Source organism: Equus caballus, chromosome 5 (assembly GCF_041296265.1).
Source record: "Equus caballus isolate H_3958 breed thoroughbred chromosome 5, TB-T2T, whole genome shotgun sequence".
Lineage (NCBI taxonomy): Eukaryota > Metazoa > Chordata > Mammalia > Perissodactyla > Equidae > Equus > Equus caballus.
The window spans coordinates 78,055,315-78,071,833 of NC_091688.1; the positions used below are offsets into that span (position 1 = coordinate 78,055,315).

General features: G+C 37.5%; 2 protein-coding genes across 2 annotated transcripts in view; both read right to left on the bottom strand.

The window, feature by feature from the left end:
• Positions 1 to 8,918: 8,918 nt before the first annotated feature.
• LPCAT2B (lysophosphatidylcholine acyltransferase 2b) lies at positions 8,919 to 10,535 on the bottom strand. Its single transcript, XM_014740043.3, is given in 4 exon segments — positions 8,919 to 8,948; positions 8,951 to 9,335; positions 9,337 to 9,864; positions 9,866 to 10,535. Coding segments are annotated over 4 exon segments (1,500 nt in total). The 5' UTR covers positions 10,423 to 10,535.
• Positions 10,536 to 11,693: 1,158 nt separating this feature from the next.
• Positions 11,694 to 16,519, bottom strand: part of EPHX4 (epoxide hydrolase 4) — a 31,040-nt gene continuing 26,214 nt past the window's right edge. The window contains exon 7 of the mRNA XM_023641657.2: positions 11,694 to 13,216. Coding sequence (XP_023497425.1) covers positions 12,985 to 13,216 — 232 coding nt within the window. The 3' untranslated portion in view covers positions 11,694 to 12,984. The remainder of the gene's footprint in view (positions 13,217 to 16,519) is intronic.

A 16,519-nucleotide genomic window follows, 5' to 3' on the forward strand; every position in this document is an offset into this window, starting at 1 on the left:
CAATGATGCTTCACATTCCACCATTAGAGATTTTTTACTTAAAGCATTATTTCTATTTTAATTAATTCGGGCTCTGTAGTCATTTATACTTTAATGTGAGTGAAGTTATCAGATTTTTTTTCTGAAAGACTCTTGGATCAGGAAGAAAAGCCAGTCCTGAGGAGTTAACTAGCAACAAGAGCTCTGAAGGTAAACACTAAATCCATATCCCGCTAACCCAAGAACTGAAGGTGAAAAATTGTGTTGTTTTTAAGTCACTAAGTTTGTGGCAATTTGTTAAAGCAGTAATAGAAAACTCATACACACCTATAAAATATTTTTTGCTAAAAACTTGAACCTGAATCTAATCAAGCCTCTGAAATTAACTTCTGTTAGCAAGAAATGCATGGGGTAGATGAGCGTAGTAAGTGATGGTACAAGAACACACACAGTCGGATTTAAAATGCGGGCTACTCCACAGCTCGATTGGCCAGGCTTCCACCCCAGCATCAAGGCATTTGGGGTAAAAATGGGAGAGGGAAATGCTCTAGATTAGAAGAGACTCAGAAAACAAAAGAACCAAGTATAACCTCTGTATCGTTTGGAAACTGATTCACACAAACTAACTAGAAAGGATATTTTTTAGAACAGTTGGGAAAATTTTATAATGGGCTACATAGTAAATGGAATTATTGCTGATTTGTCAGGAATAATGTCAGTGGTTATGTAATGTGCTTATGTAAGAAAATGTCCAATTTTTTAGAGACACATACTGAAGTATGAGTAAAATGAAATGATGTCTGGGGGTTGACTTTTAAAAATTTTAGAAGGAATGGTAGAAGGAAAGAAGAAAAGATGAGCAAGGAGGGAAAGGAAAGAAGAACTGATAAAGCATTTATACCCAAGTCTTGATAATTGTTGAATCTTGCTAATGGGTATATTGGGGTTCATTGTACTTCTCTCTCCTTTGTATGTTTGAAATGTTTCATATGAAAACTCCTTTTTTTCTTTTTGAGGAAGATTAGCCCTGAGCTAACATCTGCTGCCAATCCTCCTCTTTTTGCTGAGGAAGACTGGCCCTGAGCTAACACCTGTGCCCATCTTCCTCCACTTTATATGTGGGACGCCTGCCACAGCATGGCTTGACAAGTGGTGCGGAGGTCCGCACCCGGGATCCAAACTGGCACCAGGCAGCCAAAGCGGAACCTGCAAACTTAACCGCTGCACCACCGGGCTGGGCCCTGAAAACATTTTTTAAAAAGGAAAAAATAATGCATCCAAAAAATCACTTTTCTTTCATGAAGTTGTAGTCCTTGAGAGAGTTTATTGTCTTCCAAGGCACTTTTACCTCAATTTATTTTTCACACATGAGGATCACAGTTAAGGCCCACCTTAGACAAATCTCACTGGCTAAAATCGAGGTTTGGGTGGGACTGTATTTGTTTATGGGGGCCCTAGGGGAGAGTTTCCTTGCCTTTTCCAGCTTCTAGAGGCTGCCCATATTCCTTGGCTCTTGGCTTCCTTTATCTTCCAAGCCAGCAGATTGAGTCCTTCTCACGTAGCATTATTCTTACCTCCTCTTCTGCCTCGTTCTTCTCTCTTTCAAGGACTCTTGTGATTACTTCGGGTCCAACTGGATAATCCAGCATAATCTCCCTCTTTTAAGGTCGGCTAATTAGCAAGCTTAATTCCATCTGCAGCCGTAATTCCCCTTTGCCACAGAACCTCACAAATTCACAGGTTCTGGGATTAGGACTGGGTATGTTTAGGGGGAGGGGAATAAGCATTGTTCTGCCTACCACAAGTGGTAATTCATTCTGTATCATGTTAGCAGGAGTATAGTGCTTGCTTATTTCCCTTTTATCCATCTGATAGTTTTATCTGTTGATAATTCTTGCCTATATCAATTAACTAGGGATTGCAAAGTAACTTTTTAATTTTATCATTCCTTCTACATTTATTTGCTGGAAATTTGCTGGAAATCTTTAAAGAAGAACTCTCCCTCGTCAATTAGAAATAGCGGATATCCAGAAATGCATTTCACACTGCAAAGGCAGGTTATATGCTTAATTCTCTTATTTAAATGATCATTTTTCAAATATATAACGATGTACACCTGAACTTTATGTTATAAACCACTCTTACCACAATACAAAAAGAATAAAAAATCAAAAAATAATAATAAAATAAGTGATCATTTTTCAAAGTAAGGAGTTAGTACCCTAGTTAATTCCAGTGTATCCAGTTTATTATTTTTAGTATCTTTGTGAACTCACAGATTTTTATATATGCAAAGGCAATTGCATTCACTATTCTTTTTGATGTTCAAATTGCCTTATCTGGCCAATGAGAGTTCCTTTTCATTGGCTCCTGTGTTCTTTTTGACACGTCCTTTAAGCTGTGAAAGCTTTCTTCCTTTCTGGCACAACCAGATACCAGATGCCTTGTATATTTCCTACCCCAGCTATTTTCCAAGGAGCTACAGTTCCTTTTAGTGTGGAATAGTCTTGAGAGCCCACAATATGGGTGCTAAGTGTGCTCATTGCTATTGGGCTGTATTATTTCTAAGCAATACACATTTTTATAAGAAAAAAATTTTTGAATTCATACTAATATTTCTAATTCAAAGTTAACATTACAAGATTTTTAGATTCTTTGTTTTAAAACTCTGTTCTCTTTTTTCTTGCCTGAAAAACTCTTGGTTCGTAACATTAATAGGATTACTTATTTGTATTATCCTATGGAAGTTATTTGAGTTTCATAATAATATGAATATTATGACTAACAATTAGACTATATTCCAATTTACGGTTTTTTGAAACTCTATTTGTACATAGAATTTCACTAAGAATGTGCAGTCAAAATACTGCCTTCTAAAGTTATTTGAAATATTTTCTCTATGTGGTTATATCACTATCTTGATATAAATTAGGTTCATTTCTTTCAGTTTGATTTCAATTTGGGGGATATCTTTTTTTATCTTTTTGGTTTAATTTTAATTTTGAATTTGTAAAACATTTATACGTTTCAAAAATTAAAACAGTATCAGAGAAGTCTCACTTCTTTCCCTATGCCCCCCACTCTGTTACCCTCTTCACTCCCTCTCCCATAGGTAACCTTTTTTATTAACATTTTGGTTTATCGTTCCAGTGTTTCCTTTTGGAAGAACTGTCTACAAAAATTCCAAGTGGATCAAAGTATCTTGTCAAAGTTTCAAAATTTTGTGAATCTTACACAAAAAAGCAGTATTTCTTTTGGTGGTTGTTCTCTTATGAGTGAGGTTGAGCATCTCTTTAAATATTTAAGAGATAATTTATTCTGTGGACTGTCCACATCTTTTGCCCATTTTGCTTTTGGTCTTTATTCCCTCTATTTTTAGGTGTTGGAGATTTTAGCTCTTTGTGATATAAGTTGCAAATATCTTTTCCCATTTGCTATGTCTTATGACGACTTTTAGTGTTTTTTGTCTTATAAAAGACTGTGGGTTTTTTTTAATGTAGTCAGATTTATCCATTCTTTTTCTTTATTGCTTCTGGACTTTGAGTCATAGGTAAGAAGATTTTCTCTACTTCTGGGTTGAAAAGAAATTCACCCATCTTTTTTCTAATAATGTATGATTTCACTTTTTATACTCAACTATCTGATCCATTTGAAATTTAATCATATGAGAAATCCAATATTGTCTTTTTTCTAAATAACTATCTAGTCCCAATACCACTTATTTAAAAAGTCTTGGGGCTGGCCCGGTGGCACAGTGGTTAAGTGCACACGTTCTGCTTTGGTGGCCCGGGGTTCGCCGGTTTGGATCCTGGGTGCAGACATGGCACTGCTTGGCAAGCCATGCTGTGGCAGGCGTCCCACATATAAAAAGTAGGGGAAGATGGGCAAGTATGTTAGCTCAGGGCCAGTCTTCTGCAGCAAAAAGAGGAGGATTGGCAGCAGATGTTAGCTCAGGGCTAATCTTCCTCAAACAAATAGATAAATAAATAAATAAATAAAGTCTAACTTTTCCCCCACTTATTTGAGATCCCACCTTTATCACATGCTAAATTTCTGTATTCTTTAAGGTTTATTTGTGGACTTTTTGTTCTATTGTTTAGACCATCTATTCATGTGCCAGTATCACGGTTTTAATTACAGAGGCTTTATACAGATTGTTCTTTTTCAAAAATATGTCTTACTAAATGCTCTCTACCCAAGGGTGAGCATGTAATACTTTTTTGCCTTAATATTGGTCAGCTGTTAACTATTCAATGTCCTCTTGGTGCTGATAGCAATAAATAGGCAGAACTGATGAAGCTGAGAATGCTGCACAAACCTCACTTAGATTGTTTCTAGACTCTTCTCTGCATATAATGTAATGATTACAAGCACAGAGTTTAGAATCATGCTGTTTAATACCACTTAAGCTGTTATTAGCTGTATGACCTAGTCTACTGGTCTAGGTCTGTTGACCTCTAGTCTATTTAACTAGTCTGTTGGGCTCTCTAAGCCCAGTTTCCCTATAATGGAGACAAGAGTATTTCCTATGGTGGTTGGGAAGACTAAATGAGTTAACCTATGTAAAAATCCTGCCACAAAGTGTATTATTAGCTTATGGCTTATTTTCACAAAGCAATTTTGAAGGTTGCCTCCTAGAGTTTTACCTTTTCCGCAGATTGTTTTCCGTTCAAGTAAGTAATGCATTTTGCTAAATTAGCACTTGATTCCTCCTAGCAGTTAAGTTTCACCAGCTCCACTCGCTCCACTGGGTTTCCAGTGGTGATGGTGATGGTGGTCACTGAAGGCCGTCATGCACAGGGAAGGTGCGATTTTGATTTCTTACTGTCATCTTATTTAACAGACATTTAACAGTAAGAAGTCAAGCATTTATCCTGTCTTTCCAATAGGAATTGTATCACTGGGTAACTAAATAATAAATAAGTGAACATATGTCTTTATTAAAGTGTTCCAACTAATAAATGAAAAAGAAAGGAAAAAAACTGATAAAATCAGAATATCACCATTTTTCAACCCGCAGTAATGACTAGATCTAAGCAGTGAGCATCAGTAGCTGCGGACATCACAAAAAGAAAACCAGGCAATGCCTGCTTCCTGATGAAAGAACACTCTACATGTATGGTCTTGCCAAAGGGATTGAACCTAAATCTGATCGAGTCTCTGGATTCCAATCTGCAGGAAATGCAGACGGAGGATATGCTGATTTGCACCATAAATATATGATTAACAAAATGCAGATTATGGGAAACTCTACAGATCAAATAGCCTAGGTCCTGCCACACGTAAATTGTAAGCAGAATAAAGGGATGGAGGGAGAACCTGTAGATTTAAAAAGATGTAAGAAACATATCGAATTTCAAAAATGGGTGTGAATAGGCAGGCAGGCTGGAGACCTAGAGAAGAGTTTCAATTCAAGTCCAAAGGTGGTCTGCTGGCAGACTTCTCGCAAGGAGGTCAGTCTTATTCTATTAAGATCTTCAACTGATTGGATGAGGCCCACTCATATTATGGAAGGTAATCTGCCCTACTCAAAATCTACTCATTTAAATGTTAATCTCACCTAAAAAATACTTTCACATGATTGTGAATGAATGATTGACCAAACATCTGGGTACCATGGCCTACCCAAGTTGACATATGTTTAGGAAAAACTCACTTTCTCCTCCTGTGTGTCTCTCCTTTACTCTCACACTAGGACCACACTCACAAGACTTCTGACAGCAGATGTGAAGGAGTTTCCCCACAGCAAGCAATTGCATGACACCAGCTAGGTGTCCTATAATTTAACTCAATTCTGACACTATCTACCTGGAAATAGCATGAGATTCCACAGGTTAAGAGTTCTCTCCCGCAAGACTGCCCACCTCCACTTCAGGTGCCAATTGCAAGTTCAGGTTGTTACCTGTGCTTCTGACCAATTAGCTATAAATTGAAGGTAACTACAACCTCCTCGTTGGGTTCAATTATATAATTTCCTAGAGCGGCTCACAGAACTCTGGATAACAGTTTACTTACTTTTTACCTGTTTATTATAAAAGGATATGATAGATGGTGTAGGTGAGCATCCAGACAGAGGAGATGTGTAGGGCAGGGTATGGGCTTTATCACATGGGCATGATTGACCATTACTCTATTACCAGCCCCTCTCTCCTCTCCAGAGAATGGGCGGGGGGGGGGGGGGCGGGGGAGGGGAGGGGGGGTTGAAAATTCCAAGCCTCTACGCATGGGTTGGTCCTTCTGGCAACCAGCCCCCATCCAGGAGCTCACCAAGAGTCACCTCATTAGAACAAACAACGCTCCTATCACCCAGAAAATTCCAAGAGATTTGGGAACTCTGTGTCAAGAACTGGTATTAAAGGCCAAATATTAGAACAAAAGATGCTCCTAGTACTCTTATCACTTAGGAAATTACAAGGGTTTTAGGAGCTCTGTGCCAGGAACTGGGGGCAGAGACCAATATATATTTTTTTCTATTATTTCACAACATATAAAATTAATAACCATCACAGTATCAAATTGTGCACATTTAGATGATAAAAATGTGGTGAAACACAGGCAGTGAAACCATAAAAGTCAGGAAAGTAGTTTAATTTGAGGAGGAAGAAGGAGGTTGTAATTATAATCGCAGGGGTAGAAGGGCTTGTAGGGCGGCTGGAAAAGTTTTATGTCTTGACCTGAGTGTTGGTTGCAAGAGTATTCATCTTAAAACATTATATTTATAATGTATATTATATACTTAATTATTAGCTACATATTTCTTTGCTGTAATTTTCTTTATCTGTATTCATTTTACAATAAAAAGATTTTTTTAAGAGTTACATGTTAAAGAGAGTTTAAAGCTGTGTTAAACATTTTGAGGTTAAATGGCAGGGTATAATGAAGTAATGACCCTGGTTTTTTTTTATAGCTCCACTATCTAATTAGAAACAATTTCAAAGTTCAGCAAAGGTTTGAATAATAGTACCACTGTTTGAATAAAGATAACTTTACCTTGGTAACTACTTTTAAGTGAAAATCTGTTATTTAAATGAATAATTTCCAGAACATTTTAAAAATCATTGTGTTTGAATTACACGTGTATGTACTATTATCATGAGAATATGACACCGGGGGCATGCTATAGATTGAATATTTGTGTCCTTCCAAAACTCATATGTGGAAACCTAATCCCCAATGTGATGATATTTGGAGGTGGGGCCTTTGGAAGGTGATCAGGTCTTGAGGGTGGAACCCTCATAAATGGGATTAGTGCTCTTATAAAAGAGAACCGCAGAGTTCCTTGTCCTTTCCACCACGTGAGGCACGGTGAGAAGACCTCATCTGTGAACCAAGAACCAGGCTCTCACCAGACACTGAATCTGTCAGCCTATTGATCTTGGACTTCCAAGACTCCAGAACTCTGAGAAATAAATGTTGGTTGTTTAAGCCACCCAGTCTATGGTATCTTTGTTAGAGCAGCCCAAACGGATTAAGACAGTGGGGATTATGAAATATCACTTTGCATCTCCTTTTCTCACGTCAGAACAGCCTGGTAATGATCTCTAAACGATATTTGATTTTTTATCTTTCCCTTTCCTTAAGCTTTCCCCATCTGCTCACCTTTCTCCCACTCATCTCTTCTTCCTTCTACTCTCTCAAAATACCAGGAAGTTAACCAATGAAGTTTAAGCTTAAGAGGCCCCACTTGCCCAAGGCTCTAGTAAGGTCCCTAGACGTGTCTACATGGGTCTGTTTTTGTAAAGTCTGCAAAAGTAAGATTTTGACCACAAGTGGTTAAGACCCTCATTCCCCTTAGTTAAATGTTCACTTATATTTGGTGGCACTGAGTGGCTGCAGACATTTTTGGGATTCAGCAACAGTGAAACTAAGTTAGGGTTAACATGGAAGATTTATTGGTTTGCAATCACTTCCACATCTAGATAAGTTGTTGGTTCCTGTCCTGGTATAGGAATGGCTTCTAGGAATACTTTGCTGATTCATCCTGCGTGATGACATGAAGAGGTAGGGCTCAAGGTGACATCACTATGTGAAGATGTCTTACAGCAAAGGGTGCTGGAAGTACATGGGTATTAGGGAGGTGTACAACAGTAAGTAGAGGCTTCAGTTCTCTTTGATGCCTGGTCAGAACAAAAGGAATATTCTCAGTAATGCAGAACATGCAATTATAAATGCAAAATTTTCCCCTTTGATGAGAATCACAGAAAACAGAATTTTTCAGGATTCCTCTATTTATAACCTATGTTTATGATATTAGTCAGCTTTCCAGAAACTGTAGTCTGCTGTGATTTCTTTTCTCATTCTAAATAATCACTTTCATACCTAAAAATATACAAGGGTAGCCATAGCATATAAAACTGTTTCAATGATATTCCCAAATATATCTTCCTAATGTTTATTTTTATTTTGTCTTGTGAAATAACAACATTTGGGCTACTTTGAGAAAGAGCAAAGAGGCATTCATCCACCAGGTCCTTTTTGGAGAGATTAAAAATGATAATGTATTTATTGCCAGTGGAGCTGTTAATGAGTTATTTTCTCTGCAAAAATGAGGCAGAGGTGATGTGCTATAATGTTCCTCTGGCCTTACTTCAGCAAAATAAAGGCACTTTATTTTTTCTTTTTACTTACTTTAAACAAAATAAAGGCACTAATTAGAACCATGCTGGGTGAACAAGGTTAATGACTAGATTTCTTATTCTTCTACCTCAGGTCACACTGAAACAAACATATTAAGAAAGAAGAAAAATAGGTACTCAAATCTAATTGAAATATATATTTCTCAAGCACATTTTAATAACGTAATTAAGTGCCTAGTCTACTTAGAGTAAAAACTACTGTTTTTCCTCAAAGGATAATTTTTATTTCAATTATAGTTTCTACCTAAAAGGCACTTTCACCATTTTCAGGGCTGCCTTTAACATTTAATACAGTGATTAAGCCTATACTTGTTGTGGTAATGAATATATATATAGGCTGCCTGAAGATCTAAGTATGAATTAAATAACTTGGCATATTGTGGATGCCTCAGGGCAAATTTCTTAAACTTCTCATATGAAATGGACTCTGAGCTCTGTCCAGCTATTTCCTGAAAGAGTCTGGAAACGTCAAGATCTGGCACTCCAAAAGCTGTCCAAAGTGTAGCAGCTAACTCCTGTTTTGTTATAAAACCATGCTCATCAAGATCAAAAAACTTAAATGACATTTGCAGAATCTTTTCAGTGTTGGCGGAATTGCATAGGACAGTCAGACCTATCACATACTCTCTGAGGTCTATGCTGCCCTCATTATTCCTGTCAAAGAGGGCAAAAAGTTGTCTCAAGGGCTCTTAAATTGGGAGTTTTAAATAATTTGCAAACTTCAATTTCTATCTTCCCTCCTTTTGAGGCAACTGCAATTGCAGCATATTCATCCAAATGCTGATGAATATTATCCCAATCTAACTTCAATTTCTGGCTAATTTTTGTAAATCCCACCAAACCAGCTTCCGTGGGTAGTTGAAGGTTACCTGTGGAAATCATCAGTCTGCAGTCTTCATAAGTGTGGTCTGTCACAGGCACCCCCAGAGCATTTGCCATGTTGATCCTCACTGTATTGGCAAAAAGGACCGGGTCTTTTTTTTCTTGGTCATTTGGGATATAAACAGGCATAAACTCCACTTCTACCCTGGTGAAGAGTTGACTCAGGGTCAGCATACAGGCCTGGAAGCCTGTGAAACCCTGCCAGGTCCAGGTCACCGTGTCCAGCGTGTTTGGGTACCTGAGCAGCACTGGCTGCACAGGAACACCTGGAGAGAAGGCTCCTAGTTTAAAGGTGACCAGACACGTGCGATTGGTACACACTCCTTCCGGGAAAATGAGGATCTGTGGCCACTTCCTTTCAGATGTCACGCCTCAGGATTTCATTCTTGGTATTCTTCCTGGAATTTGGGTCCTCTCGCGTCACAAGCACGGGCTGTGTTGACAGTAGGAGTTTCCCAGCCACAGGGATCAGCGCGTTTTGACTTGCGGAGACCACTGAGGGTAACCCTGCCACCACACAGGCGATAGCGTCAAAGAAAGTAGAGTGCGGCGCTGTCACGAAGATGGGGGCCTCGTCTCGGGTTGCCTTTTTCCCTTTCACTTTAACCAGGAACCCTGCTAAAAAGAACGTCGCCTGAAACAAGAACTTGAGGGCTGACTGCATTAGTGTTCTTCTCCAACTCTTAGCGGGCTTGGTTGGTTGAGCCGAAAGGCCCACGGTGGAAAGTATGGCCACTGGCCAGAGGAAGATGAAGAGGAAGGCGATGCAGGACACCCGAACGGGCACCAGCACACTCCCGGTGAGGATGATGTAGGCCCAGCGCCATGCGCTGATGCGCGTCTGTTGCACGAAGGGGTTGGCCACCACTGGCGGCTGCGAGGACTTGTACCTCCCCTGGCTGAGGACGGACTCCCGCACGGCCATCTCCGAGTCGGAGGACCGCTGCGCCAGGAGGTTGACTTTTCAGTGGCCTCAGGGCGTGGGTAGCTTGGATCTGTGGGCAGCGGCCCCAGAGCGCACCCCTTGCCCATATTCGAGTGCTCTTTCTGTTCTGTTCTAACATAATTAGAACTCTTAGAGGCAATTGTGGGGTAATAGGAAATGATGTACTACCTTTAAAATCAGAAAACTCAAAAAGTGGTAAATGATGTAGAGTTAGATGTAACATCTAATTGTAATGTTGAATTAGAATCATATCAACAGTACAATTTTTTTCACTTTCTGTAAATGGCCTCCTTTTGACATATATGCTTAATAAATTATTTTCACATAATTTCTGACATTTCTATTAAGCATACATTATATACCTACTAGGGATATATTCATTTAAATAGATGAATATTAATTACAACTTTTTAATTTAAATGCCATTACCAGTAAAATTTACTTACTGGGAGATACTTTGGTAGCTGGTAAGTCAAATTCATTTACTCTGCCTACAAATTGATTTCTACAGAGACAGTAACATCTCTTTATGCTAAGAGGTTTAACTGATGGCACCCTGGAGCCTTTATGTCTGTTGGAAGCACTCTTTTTACATCTGCTGAAAATTAGAGTATATCCATTATCACAGGCCAGAATTAGCCACGGCACGTTTGATGCATATTCTTGACATTAGTCCACATGAACCAATCAGCACTCCAAACTGACATAAGTAACAATAGCAAACCTTAAAATCGCCTTTGTCAGTAACAGGTTTTCGTCAAAATAAGTCAGGATTACTTTATTGCGTCAACACACACAGTCAGTAAAGTCCTGTTCCTTTCCCTTTCGCTGCCCTTTGGAAATGATCAAGAGGGGAGCATAATCAAAGTTGGTGTGAACCAGGCTCTCTTCTATACCTTGCAGCATTTGAAACTCTGCACAATGCTGTATAGAATATTCCTGCTTGCTAATTGCTCATTTAAATTTCTTTTCCCAGAATTAAAAGTCAAATTGTAGGTTTCTGAGAGATGTTTCCATTTATTGGAGCACACTCGGTTACCAATAAAATAAGAAGAGCGTGTGGACACAAGAACCTGTTAAACAGAATGTGATCTAAGTGGAAAGGTTATGGGCTTTACGACCAGATAGATTTAGGTCAGATCCTGGTTCCCACACTTACACTGTGGGCATTGGCCAACCACATTTTCACATCTACAAATTGGTGATACGCCATACCTTGCAATGTTCGTATGAGGCACAAGTCTAATATATTTGGAAATTGGGCTTTTATTAGTAAATACAAGTTGCTAAGATACAATGATGAGAATTCTTAGGGACATTCTACTTTCTTCTGTCGCTATCAGAACTATGCTTAGTGAGGGAAACATTCCTTTCACCAACTTAGTCTTATTTGGGAACACAGTTATTGTCTCTAAGGGGCTGTGACTTGGCAATGTTACTAGTTGCCTCCCATGCCAAAGGAGAGCAACCCAAGAGAATGAGTAGTAGTCCCTTGAGCTGGTATCTTTCTCTATTTTGTAGCTCTTCCCACTCTTATTTGTGATGTTCATTACCGCTCTTGAACTCTCGTTTAACTGCATTCTGTATATGCTTCTTAAGGGAAAATTCCATATTACCATGTCATCTTTCTTTTATATTTCCACCACAGTGCCTAGCAGTGTGTCAAATATGTTAATTATTCATTAAGCAAACTTTTGAATTTCTACAATGAGCCAGGCCCTTATTCTAGATGCTGGATACATATCAGTTAATAAAACAATAAAAAATCTCTGCCCTGTGGAGCTTAGGTTCTAGTGCACACAGGAAGTACAGTATTCAATTCCTGCTTCATTGAATGGGGCAAAAGGACATTTTATCCTTTTTCTCAATCTCTCACCAATTTAGCTGGAGAATTGAGGCAAGTAATTTAACGGATGTGCTCCCCTGTTTTTCAATGTTTAATATATATACACATATATATACATATTATATATGAGAATCTCCACATCATCTCTGGTTAATCTTCCCCATATAAGTGGTAGTTATGGCCTATTTTAAGAACGTATATTCATTAATCATATTTGCCTTCAAACTAATAAATATACTATAAATCCAAAGGTTTGATAATAGAATTTTTAATGGTTAAAAAGTAGTCAAAAGAACTATTGAACTATAAAATGAAAATTTATACCATTGCAGGTTTGCCTTTTAATATAGCACAACTAACCTTTAATATACATTTGTAAAAGGCACTATATATTAACAGGATAAAGAACACAAGAAACCAAAACTGAGCCACTTTCTCCAACTTCCTTTTTGTACAAGTGTATACATTTTAAGGCAGATGCTTTTCTGTCCAAATTACAACAAAAGAAAATCAACAGTGTGTTACAAGTTCACATATTCTCAGATTTTTTTCAATACCATTTGCCAGGGTATTTATTTATGATAAAGCATATTAAAACAGTTTTTTCCTAATGAAGCTTAAAGAAGTTGGTGAACAAATTTTTAAAAATTATTTAGAGATTTCATTACAGACCCCTCATAGAAGACATAGAAAAGTCAATCTTTTTTTCTTGTTTCTTCTTTTAGAAATGTCCATATCAATTTATTCACTATGTCAGGTTGTTCTTGCTGAAGCCAATGACTGGCTTCTGACAAAATAGTTAGCCTGAAATAGTTTTTAACATAAATCTTTGTGACTTCAGCCATCTCAACTTCCATAAATGCGTCTTTCTCTCCCCACAGTAGTAGTGTTGGAATGGTCACCATGTGATGTCTAAGAGGCAGGCAGCTATAAAAACAAAACACGGGCTTGAGACTCACTGTAAAAGGTAAAATAACATTTTTCCATAATGTTCTTTTAGGCCACACATTCTCAAAGGGGGCAATATTATCACCAAAGGGGTGAAACTTGGTTGTTGACTGAGTGAAAAAATCTTACTCTTCTCATATATAAACCATGGATATACATACAGTACGTAAACAGATATTAAAATTTCATGGGGTGGGGGGCAATTAGGAAAAAAAAGTCTAAGAAGGCTCCTTAGGGAGATGATGATGAAAAATTGGTTGAGAAACACTACATTAGGCAATCAATCTATACAATAAAAAATTTAAAACGTTATTTAAGGAAGGGCCGAATAAAATTTTTAATTGGACGAGGCAAGCAAAATATATAATGAAGGCTATAAATTAAATATGAAATTCATCACTCTGTGGAATAATTTGCTTTAAAAGCAGACCGGAATTTCTGCATGATGTGATGAGAGAACTTTAAATGGTGCTACGGTTACTGTTTAAACATATTTTAAATTGTTAGATAACCTCATGCATTTTATATGAAAATTGGAATTGAAAAGGCAGAAAATATATATGAACTGAGCTTTAATATTACATGATACTATATTCACTTTGCAAGAAAATTCTTTTTAAAGCATAAAGTTATTATCATGTATTTTCTTAAATACAGAAAAGTACAAAGAATAAAATCATGCATAATTCCATCATTAAAAGGTAAACTTTTAGTCATTTTCTATGCATATGGTTGAAACCATACTATAAGTACAATGCAATAAATATATACAATTTATACACAGTATACATATGCAATTTCATATTAAATTATAACTTTAGAACTTTCTCATTTCATAAAGTTTTTCAAGAATAATTGTAAAAGATATTATTTTATGGTATAATAACCCATAAATGGCTTTACAATTCTCTTAGAATTGAATATTTAGATTATAGCATCACTTAAAACAAGGGGATGTTTTAAGTGATGCTATAACGGGCCTTTTGTGCCCAAATCTTTGTTGGCATTTCAGATCATTTCTTTGGGCTAGCGCCCTGGAAGTGAAATTTCTAGCTAAAGAGTATAAATATGTTTAAAGCTTTTGACTCCTTCTGCTACGCTGTTTTTCAGAAAGGTGGGTTAGTGTTAATTACACTCCTGTTAACTAAGAATAGAATGAGCATCTAACTAGACACTCTCCAGCACTGACTGACATTTTCGCTCGTTATCAAAAAGCTTGACTTGTGGCTACTTGGGGTTGATAGGCTGCTGCTGGAATGTGCGGGACATCACATATGATCCCATGCAAGTGGCCATCATTTGGTTGTAATGCTCCTACAAATTAAGTTCTTTGTGAATGAGTAAGCTGATAGAAAAACATATTCTATACTTAATTATTGATTCATGGATTGCTATACAAACTTGCTAGCCACTTTAATTCTAGAGCTCATAAAATATTCAAAATTAAAACATTTCCTAACAGTTATCTGCATATTTAACAATATCTGAGCATGTAATAATTGAATCAGTAAGGGGAGTTTAAAAAGACCAGTAGTCAAAAAGCAAAGAGAAATATAAATTCTTCACCCAATCAAATTGGGAATAAAAGGGAGGAGTTTCCAGAAAACTAAAAGAATATTCTCTGGTCCTGAGGTTTCAAATTGCTAAATTTTACATGAAATATAAATTACACACAAAACAAAGTATGTACAGTAGCTATAGTTAATAACATTGTATTGCATATTTGTATGTTGCTGAGAGTAGATCTTAAAAGTTCTCATTACAAGAAAAAAATTTTATAACTATGTATGGTGATGGATGTTAGACTTATTGTGGTGATCATTTCGCAATATACACAAATATCAAATCATTACTTTGTACACCTGAAATTAATATAATGTTATACATCAATTATACCACAATAAAAATAAATAAGTAAATAATAAAATAAAACAAAACAAACATTAAATATTTTAAGAGAGGTTTTAGTATGTTAAGCTGAAGAACTTATAGGGAAACACTTGATAAAATATTTCTGATTAACAATGATTAATCTTAGTAAGTATAGAAACAATTTGAAAAATCTAAAAAACTATAATAAGTAGTAACAATTATTGCTATATATTATTAATCATTTAACCAAGCAGAATGCATTTTAACATACCTATTTCAAGTAAGTCTGAATTTAACATGTTACTCCTCCAGACTCTGGGTTATCAGTTGATTTGTAAGTATTAAGGCGGCAATTTCCAGAGTGTTATTCACTCCATCATTATTTTTGCATGTGAAAATATTTCATTACTTTGATTAAAAAGATATTGTAGAAAATAATAACACACATAACCACCACTCATCTCAAGAAATAAAACACTGCAAATATAATTACATCTTTCTGCCTACTTTTTCTTTTTCTTTTTTTTTTCAGGAAGATTAGCCCTGAGCTAACATCTGCCACCAATCCTCCTCTTTGTGCCGAGGAAGACTGGCCCTGAGCTAACATCCGTGCCCATCTTCCTCTACTTTCTATGTGGGACGCCTACCACAGCATGGCTTGCCAAGCGGGGCCATGTCTGCACCTGGAATCCCAACCGGTGAACCCCGGGCCACTGAAGCAGAACGTGCGCACTTAACCACTGTGCCACCGGGCCGGCCCCTGCTTACCTTTTCTTAATACCATTTCTTTTCTTCACTTCAAAGTGTGGTCACCAGACTAGCAACATCAGCATCGCCTGTGAACTTGTTGTAAATGCCAGTTCTTGGGCCCATCCCAGACCAACTGCATCGAAAACTCTAGGGATGGGTCTGGCCATCTGGGTTTAACAAGCCCCCCCAGGTGATTCTGATACAAGCTGGAGTGAAGAACCACTGCCTTGGGAACAACGACTAGGTTGAATTTAGTTCTTACCATCCCCATGAATGTTTTTAAACTTTCATTATACGTGTTAGGATCCGTCTCCCCCATTCCTCTGGTTTCCTTAAGGGGAGATTTTCCTCAAGCCTTCCTGGATGCTTGCCCCACCGCTGGCTGGTGAGTGACAGTGGTTGGTTCAGGGTTCTGGACTAGGTGGGTCTATCAAATAATGTGTCTTGAGGGTAAGAGGTTTAATCTTTCTCCTCCTCTCTCTACCAGATTAGTGGGAGGCAGAGACCTGAGGGCTGGGGGAGGTGCAGTTTACGCTGCAATCTTGCCTACAGGTGAACTGTTCTGAAGTCTAGACTAGCGGTAGGGAGTAAGCAAGACCATTTAGTTCTTATATTAAGCTATAGCCTTCAATCTATTTTATCAACAATTAAGGTGATATT